The sequence below is a fragment of the Hipposideros armiger genome, unplaced genomic scaffold (assembly GCF_001890085.2).
Source record: "Hipposideros armiger isolate ML-2016 unplaced genomic scaffold, ASM189008v1 scaffold_82, whole genome shotgun sequence".
Taxonomy (NCBI): domain Eukaryota; kingdom Metazoa; phylum Chordata; class Mammalia; order Chiroptera; family Hipposideridae; genus Hipposideros; species Hipposideros armiger.
Genome location: NW_017731432.1, coordinates 1,353,176 through 1,362,533, shown reverse-complemented (window position 1 = coordinate 1,362,533; position 9,358 = coordinate 1,353,176). Strand labels below are relative to the sequence as shown.

At 55.4% G+C, this 9,358-nt stretch overlaps 1 protein-coding gene across 1 annotated transcript; it reads left to right on the top strand.

The window, feature by feature from the left end:
* Positions 1-2,517: 2,517 nt before the first annotated feature.
* On the top strand, positions 2,518-8,086 carry EDN2 (endothelin 2). The gene is made up of 5 exons (XM_019643722.1): positions 2,518-2,633; positions 2,995-3,151; positions 4,704-4,826; positions 5,799-5,897; positions 7,422-8,086. The coding sequence occupies exons 1-5, from the start codon at positions 2,570-2,572 to the stop codon at positions 7,513-7,515; spliced, it is 537 nt and encodes a 178-aa protein (XP_019499267.1). The 5' UTR covers positions 2,518-2,569; the 3' UTR covers positions 7,516-8,086.
* The last annotated feature ends 1,272 nt before the right edge of the window (positions 8,087-9,358 follow it).

The window sequence follows — 9,358 nt, the reverse complement described above, 5'->3', positions numbered from 1 at the left end:
GCTATTTTTAACTCGGCTTAATTTTCTCTACCTGTAAACCAACTCTTGCCAGTGGGGTAGCGCTTTTCCGGGAATGCTTTCACCCCCTAAGACCTGGGCTCACTCAGGTTCCGGGGTAGGCTTCTCCGTTTCACAAGAGCCCAGTTTGACCAGCTGGAGCTGACGGCAGGGAAGGAGAGAAACTGGAGTCGGCACAGCTTCCGGCGCTGACCCTGCCAGGCCCGGCGGTGGCCCCTGCTCTGTCATCATCCTCCTTTCACACCAGAGAGGGATCCTGTCTCCTGGTCCGTTTAATTCTTCTATTATGTTTCCCAGACTCGAAGCCTCTGGTTCCCTATTGTCCCGAGCAGGCATTTTGCATTTGTGTAAAGATTAGTCACGTTAGAACCTTCACTCTCACTCCCGATGGTCTTTTCTCTTTTCCTTTCTCAAATCCAGTTCTTTCTTTCTGGCTTCGCTCGCTTCCTTGTCCTCCCTCTCTCTCTCCCTACCTGCTTGTTTTCCTCCCCACCCCGGCCCCCTCCTCCTCCCCGCTGACCTGTTTTTGCTTCTTTCTTCTCCTTACGGTTCAGTAATTTGAATTCTCTATCCGTCTCCTTACCCCCACCCTAACTCAGCTTAATTCCATATTTATATTCTCTCAGAGGCTAATAGAAATGACAGGGAGTATTGCTCATCTCATTCCAGAAATACTCTTCTAAATTCTTAGAGAGGCGCCATGCGGGGGAGGGCAGTGAGCACTACATGGGGAGTCACTGTTTTGCTGGAGAGATTGAGACCCAAGTCCCAGAGCCGGCTCTGCACCTACCAGCTGTGTGGCCTTGGCCAGGCTCCATTTCCTCCTGGGCAGCAGTGCAGCTGATAGCCAGGGGACAGCAACTGCCTCCCGGGATTGTGATGGAGAAGAAATGAAAAGTGTCCTGAGCACACAGTAGGTGCCCAGAGATGTCTGTTCCTGCTTCCACGGCAGCACGACCCAGCCTGGGAGATGGAAGATAATAACAGTGACAGATCTCTTCCTCCTTTGCCTCAGTCCAGGTCTACCAGGATCACACACACACATGCGTCCACACACACGTGCTCTGGACACACTCTAGGAAAAAGCAACATTGCCTGTTGCTTCTTAGTCATAGAACTCTCCCTTCATAAATATCTACTGACAAAAGAGCTGCTGAACACAGGAGCTAAAAATTGGTCAGCCTGGGTTCCTGGGAACCCGACTTCCCCAGTTCAAAGCCAGGCGTCTATTCATTCGTACCCCCACTCCCTCAGAGGGCTTTTGCGATGTGTCAGGCTGGCTCCAGGCCCTGCCTCCTCTGGAGTCCTGGACCTCAAGATTGCTGGGGAGATAAGCTCAATGTCATGAGTCAGGCAGGCACGGGAGCCCGGGCTATGGGAGTTCTGAGAAATAAGGGCCTTTCCCGTTGTGCCTGCAGCCAGGGTCCTTCAAAGACACCGCAAGAAGTGGACCCTGAGCCAGGCCTGGCAGGAGCAGAGGGGGACTGCCAGCTCCACGAGCTGCTCAGCTCAGCAGCAGCGCATCTCCAGCAAGTCCCACGTCTGGGCCAGCAGAGGGGCAGAAGCCAAATGCCAGCCCCCAGAGGGCACCCTCCACCACCACCTGGCCTTTTAAGCAGAAAGTAGCAGAAAGGTGAGCCAAGACACTCTATCGTGTCCAAGACAGGAGGCCTTTCAAGAGGTGCTTTGTGTGGATGCCACATCTTTCTGGCAAGGACTCTGAAGCCCCCTTCTTAGTCTCAAGGGAGCCTCTGAGACAACAGGAAAAAACCCCATTTTGATTTTGTTTGGCAGGAAACAAAGATGTCCTTGGCCACGGCTGTACAGCTAAATAGGTGCTGAAAGGGACTGGAACTCCTGTCCCCAGACCCTGGGGTGGGAGGAGGAAAGAGAGGGCACTTCCTGGGTGAGGCAGGGATGAGGCAGCCCCAGGCTCATCAGAGGTCAGGGGCAGGTTGTGTCCTTCGCTGAAAAAAGCAGGCCCAGAGAGGGCTCTGACTTGCCCAAGGCCACACAGCCTTGGGCAGGCTTTTCACCTCCTACACAGGAGAAGGGGCATCCTCACCTGGCTGGCAGGAGACAACAGGAGAACAGGGTCTCCTTCAAGGAGAGGGAGGGTTTTTCTCAGGCTACCCCTTTAAACTCTTAGCTCTGGGCAGAACCAGGGGAGCAGCTACAGAGAGAGTTGGGGAGGGGCTCAGACACTTTGAGGAAGTCCTGAGGGACTGGGAGGGGTCCCTGGGGGTTGCAAGGAAGCCTCAGGAGGTGCTCTAAGCACAGAGGGAGAAGCTGGGCCTTCCCTCCCCCCTCCCCTGTCCCCCCCACCACGGAGGCTGGGGCCGGGCCAGGCACCTCAGGAGGAGGCGGTGTCCCTGGCTCCAGGCCCACCGGTGGAGCAGGGCAGGGCTGGACGGCAGGGGCGGGGCCGTGCCTGTGGTTATAAGAGGCAGCGAGGGCACCGAAGCAATGAGCTATCCGCTCGGCTTGGCAGCAGGACGCTGGCAACAGGCGGGCTCCCTGCTCTGGTCCAGACGTGCGCTCCACCGCCGCTATGGTTGCTGTGCCCACTGCCTGGTGCTCCATCGCTCTGACCCTGCTCCTGGCCCTGCACGAAGGTGAGCCGTCTGGCCTCGCCTGCTGCAGCAGCTCCTGGGGATCTGTTCAGTGGTGTCTCTCCCCCGGGGCCGAGATGCCCCCCCTCCCCAAGCCGTCTGGGGGCGTACAGGGGCGGGAGCCTCGCGGCAGCGGCAGCTACAGTGGGCTCTGCAAGTGCAGAGGTGCTGCAGGCACAGGGAAGCCGCTGGCCCTTCCCACCGGGACTGCTGGGGCTTCCCCAGGCTGGCCCAGAGCTCCTGAGCAGCTAGAGTGCCAACTTCCTCAATTATGCAACAGGAGGAGCCCGGCAGGTCCCCCTCTCTAAGCTGTGCCAGGCGCCTGACCCACCTCTCCACCTCTCTCTCCCTCCTGTGCGTGCAGGCAAGGGTCAGGCCGCTGCCACCCCAGAGCAGCCAGTGCCCTCGCCCCGTGCCCAAGGCTCCCACCTTCGGCCTCGGCGTTGTTCCTGCAGCTCCTGGCTCGACAAGGAGTGCGTCTACTTCTGCCACCTGGATATCATCTGGGTGAATACCCCTGGGTGAGCCATAATGGGGACTCGGGGGGGGCTGCTGGCAGTGGAAGTGGGGGGCAGGGGGCTATGGGCACACTGGAGACTTCAGGCACAGCAGAGCTCTTCCTGGGCCTCCAGATGGGAGCACTGAGCTAATATCAATAGTTAGCAGTTATTGTTTCCACTCCCACGTGGAGGCTGCCTGAACAATATAAAGGGCTGCCTCATGAGAATTCTCTGGTAAGAAAGTGTTGGCTCCATTTTCCCAATCAGGGTGCTGAGGCTCAGAGAAGTTAGGTGCCTTCCCCAAGATCACACAGAAAGAAGTGAGTGGTAGGCGGAAGCTCCGTCCTAGGTCCCGTGGATGCCAGAGCTCACATCCGCTCTGCCGTGCTGCCTCTGCATGACCTTCCAAGAATAATACAATTAATGACAGCACCCTTGTCTCGGCTGTGCCAGGCCTTATGCCAAGCATGGCTCGTGCACGATCATCTCATGAAACCCCCATCCTCCCCCGAGGCAGGTACTGCTATTGTCCCCAAATGACAGATGAGAAACCTGCCCTGTGTCACCTGGTGGAGCCAGGGTGGGGGCCTGTGCTGTCTGTTCTGTCTGCACCCGCACTGCCTCCGGGCCAGTGCATACTTCAAGTTGAAGTTTCTGTGTGCATTTGTGTTTTTTTTTCCCTTCCCCAAATTGCAAAAGGCAAGAGAAGCCCGGCACGTAAGCGTGTGTGGAGCTAATCCGCATCCAAACACTCGCTCAGGGTGGGAACCTTGCCAGTCCCTGCCTGCCGGATCTACCTGGAGTCATTACAACTCCAACCACATTGGCTAAAATTAGCTCTGGCACCCAAAGGTGCCGGTCCAACCGGCCACAGGGCCCCTGCCCTGCCCTTGGCCTGCCTTGGCCGACTCTGATCTGAAATCAATCCCACCTGATCTCCCACACATGCACATGCACACCCACGTGCACACACACATGCACACGCATGTACATGCACACTTACCATTTTTAAGTCAAAGCTCTAAGACACATATGTCATCCTTCCAGGCAAATGGGGACCAGGTTGGGGCAGCTTAGCTGTGAGCCTGTGTTTACCTCTGTGAGATGGCGTTTCCTCCCCTCCTCCAGGGCAAGCTGTGTGCCTTCTTTGAGAACAGGGGCACAGCCTGGCTCCATCAGCTCAAGTTCCTGTCTGCGAGGGGGGGAGAGGCAGGGAGGATTCCCCCAGGGAGTGGGGTGGGGGCAAAGGCCCAGAGAAGGGAGGGGTCTTGGGTCTTGTCTAGGGCTACTTGGCACCTAAGGAGGAGCCTGTGGTGAGACTTCTTGAGGTCAGGGGCTGGTCGCCTTTTGCTGCCACCCTGATGGCATGAGCGGCCATCCCAGTGTGCAGTGTTGAGAGTCCCCGCTTGCCAGTGGTCATGATTTATCTAATCCTCTCCTTCTCCCCCTCTCCTCCTTCTTTCTTTCTCTCTCTCTTTCTCCCCCCCCCCTCTCTCTCCCTGCCTACACGCCACCCCCCACTCTCTCACTCTCTCCACCCTACATCACTACCTTGCTGGCTGCCCGCCCACAGACAGACAGCTCCTTACGGCCTGGGAAACCCGCCAAGACGTCGGCGCCGCTCTCTGCTAGGGCGCTGTGAATGCTCCAGCACCAGAGACCCTGCCTGTGCCACCTTCTGCCATCAAAGGCCCTGGTAAGTGAGCACCCAGTCTTCAGGGAACAGTAGTGCAGCCAGCCTGGACCTGCCATGGACTGCAGGGTGTCTGAGAGAGCAGAGGGGCCAATGGGGGAGTGAGAGAAGAGTCCTAGGGGCTCATAGGCTGCCCTGGGTCCATGGGCAGTGTCCCTTCTTACAGGGAACCAGTCACCCCTGAGTCCCTCCCACTGCCCAGTCCTGAGGGCTTCTGAGAACATCATGTCTCAATGCCGGGCAGGAGAGATTTTCACCAGGTGACAGCTGAGGCAGCTCGGGCCCAGAGAGGATGCAGGACTTGTCCTGTCAGGCCACACAGCTGCTCAGGTGAGCTGAGCTTCAGCTTTGTTCTGCCTGATGGCGTCCACGGGGCTTTGGATTTGGACCTGAAGCTCAGGGGAGTAACTTTGGCGCTTTCTCAGTGAAGGAGTAACGTCTAGAGTTGGAAGGGCCTAGCACCATCTCAGGGCTGCCACGGAGTTGCTGAGGGGCCTTTGCAATTCTCTTAACTCTTTGGGCCTCAGTTTTCCCATCTGCAAAAGGGTGGGAACCTTTGTTCCTTCCTTCCTCCACTTCGAGCATTTGGGGGAAAGCAGATACTGGCTTTGCGATCCCCAGCTTCCATTCTCATGATGGTTAACAAGAAAACTCCCCTTCTGAGACTCAAGCTGTAGCTGCACCTCTGACTCAGTTCCTCCTGCAAGGGGCCATGCTTAGCTGCAGGTGTCCAGATTCTGGGAAGGCCTGCCACCCAGCTGCCTGTTTCTGAGGCTAAGAACACATTCCTGGTAGCTCAGTTTTCCTTGGCCCCCACCCTGCCTGGGAAAGGAAGGATGCCAGGTGCACAGGGGTGGAAATGGATCTGCTCCTGAGGGCAGATGGGCGTGGGGTGGGGGCCGGGCTGGGCCTGCAGCCAGGTGGCCTCGGGGCCCTGGACAGCCCCTCACTTGGGCCTGAATACTGTTCACTCAGGGTGGAAGCCATGGCAATCCCAGGCATTGGGTCCCCTGCAGATGGGTTCCAGGCTGACAAGACGTGGACCACTGCAGGACAGCTCCTCCAGCAGCTGAGGTAAGGGGCATCTGCACTGATTGGGAGCCTCCTGTGCGCCTTGCACATTTCCTCTGTTCTCTACAAGAGGCAGGACTGTGTCCCCACTGGGCAATTAAGAGAACTCAGGCTCGGAGAAGTGAAGGCGCTTTCCCAAGATCACACAGCAATCTGGCATCTGGCTGACTCCAGAGCCTATGCTTTTAACCGCTGTGCTCTTTGTTACCACCAGGCCTGGGGGTGGAGTTTTTAGAGGGTTTGAAGGCTTGTGAGTCTGGAAGGACCATAGGTATTCATTCAGGCTGTGTCTGAATCGAGCATCTCCCATATGCTGGAGTCTAGAGGAGCCAACTACCCAGCCCACCCCCCCCCCCATGCCAGACCAGATCCCCTACATGGTGGCCTCTGAACATGGCTCAACCCAAGACCTGGCACACAAAAGGTGCCCATGAATGTTTGTCCAACCAAACTGACTCAAGAACAGGAACCCCACATCTGGCCTTATAGCAGAGAGGCTAAGGGGCGGCTTCTGAGCCAGGACTGCCTGATTGGAACCCCAGCCCTGCCACACACAAGCTTCATGACCTTGAGCTTGTCACTTAACTTCTTTGTGCTTTAGTTTCCTGTTTTGAAACAAGGGCAACAACGCTACCCAGTGGGAGCTCTGAAGGTGTTAGCTGTCCCTACCTCTGTCCCTCATGGCTCCTCGGGGCCACCCAGTGCCGGGGCCCAGCTGTCTCCGCAAGGGCTCCCATCTCTGTGAGGAGGCAGAAACATAGGAGAAGAGTCAGGGTGGTGGGACAGGCAGAACCCAGCATATACTTAGAAACTGTCTTAGGATGAAAAAAAAATCAAGACAAGCCTGCAAGTGCATGGGTCTTCAGAGTGGGCAGAGAGCTTGCTTTGCCAACCTGTGTCCCTCCTTACAACAGTTCAGGCCTGTTTTTATCTTCAGACCCAGAAAGGGGCTCAGAGAGGTTGAGAGGCTTGCTCAAGTTCCCACAGCTGGGAACTGAAGCCAGCTTCCTAGCCCCCAGGCCAGAAGACTTTGAACCAGGACAAGGCCACCTGGAAGACACAAGTCCATGAGAAGATCTCAGTCAGGTTCAAAGGGCAGCTAAGACCCATATCTGTCCGGGTTGGACCACCTTGAGCTGGACCTTGAGGAATGGGAATTGTAGTAGGTAGAGTTTGGGTGAGGGGAAGGGAAACAGCTTCGAAGGAGCAGCATGAGCAAAGGTGTACACGTGGGAAGGCAGGTCATGAGAGATAAACACTGGGCTGTTCGTGGCCATCTGGTCATTCCGGGAGCATTTGATGTTAAACATCAGCTTTGTCAAAGCCCCTGTGGGCAGAGAAGCTTCTAGGCCTGGCCTGGCCTGATGTTAATGGTCAGACTTTGTTTTCAGGGTCATCTATGACCACCCTCTGACCCCAGGGCAGCCATGATTAAGGGGTGCGGTCCCTATTACTGTTGCCTCTCCCAGGGAACTCTTGGGCTGTCCACATCTCTTGAGATGCTAATCTGACCCTTCTCAATTCCAGGAACATTTCTGCTGCCAAGATCTGCTTTGCTAGGCGACAACAAGAGGCAAAAAGGATGACCAGGCCTACACACTCCAGGCGGAAGAAGAGATAGTGTTGATAGCTGGAGGAACGTTGGGAAGAAAGCCGATGTGGCGATGGGAGGAGAGGGGCAGCCCAGGGCAGGGAGACCCTCCATCTGTTTCCTGGGCCAGGAAACCCACCTGTGGGTTTGGCACAAGCTCTGGCCTCCTCGTCCTGATGAGGGGAGCCTCCCTCAAGGCAGCTCCAAAGCATCACACTGCCCAGGAAAGCCGTCAGCCCCCAGGCTACTGATCAGCCTCCCACCCTGCCTCTGGCCCCACATCTCTGCTGCAAGTATACTGTGTGGGGAGCTCACCAACCTGGAGGCCACATTCTGAGAGGTGTTCTCTCCGTTGGCTACAAAGCAGGAGTAACATGCAGTGATGGACGCTCACACCTAAGCCAGCCCTGGAGGCTGGATGGGTCTGCCAAATGGCTGGTGTCCTGGCTACCCCCCATCTGTCCGTTCCAGCTCTCCCTCCCCAGAGTCTTTGTACCCTCATACTCTCGGAACACTCCTGGTGAGACGGGCCTATTCTGCTTCTGTCTGTATATAACTTATTTGCTGTAAGAACTTTGAGAATTCCGGTTATTTATTATAATGTATTTTTTTAGACACAATTATTTGCCTGCAAACTTGTGTTTGTAGTAAATAATGAAATGGTACTCTGGTATTTTTTTCTTGGCTGAGGTGGGGGTGGGAGAAAGGGACCTGGGGCTGGTGACCAGAGCCCTGAATTTCACTCCCTGTGCCCTGGCTGGGATCTCTGGATGCTAACTCACCCTCTCTGGGCTTTTGCCTATCACGTACCCTTAGACAGTCATCTAAGCTTTGACATCCAGGATTCCAGGACCTACGTTCCCATCAGGCTAGTAACCGATGGCCAGGCCTTTCCCAAGAGCATGTTTGGAAAGAAACAAGACCCACCTCTGCTCCAGCTACCTTGCCACCAGGGGCTGCTGGGAGGCCCAGAGCAAATCTATCTAGCGAGGCTGGGGCTGGATAGATTCCAAGGCTGTGTGCAGCCCTAGTGGTCAGCAACAGGTACTATGGTGGAGCCACAGCATGGCCCTGGCCTTGTCCCTCACCGTGGGCCTTGGGTGGGGTCTTGCTAGAGGGGGTTCAACACTCCTTTGAACAAAGAAACCCAGGTCTCTAGGACTGGGTTAGCCAATCCTGCCACGGCCCAAGAAGCAGCCCACCTGAGTCCCAGGGCCACCTCTGCTGGCAGCCACCTGGACCCACAGCCTCCATCTCTTCCAAATCCCCCTGCGCGCAGGCTGTTCTCTTTTCTCCCAGCTGGCCTGTGCTGGGAGTGGCAGCTTGTGGCCTGAACCAGCAATTGAAAAATAATTATTTACACACTACCGTAATCCTGCGTTGGCCATGAAGTCAGCCCCAACCCCCTCATGGAGGAATAATAGGTCGACAAATACCAAACTCCTAAAGTACACTGGCACTTTACCCAAAGTAACTCATTTCATCCTCAGAATAAGCCTATGGCATAGGTACTTTTGTGGTTCCCACTTGACAGTTGAGGAAACTGACGCACAGAGAAGGCAATTGACTTGCCTAAGGTCACACAGCAAGTAAATAGTGTCATCAAGGTTTGAAATCAGAAGCTATAGTACATATGCATGTGTGTATTTAATAAATACTTATTGAATTGATTGACTTGATAAACCAGCACTGCATTGTAACCTTAAACAAAACTGTCTTTCTGAACCTCAGTTTTTTTAAATCTATAAAATGGGAAACAATGGTCCCTACTTTGTAGGGTTGGCGTGAATGCTAAATAAATAAGTTATCATACTGGGCTCGGCCCTGGGTCTGATAAGAGGCAGAGGCTGCTTGCCAGACTGTCAATGGTTAT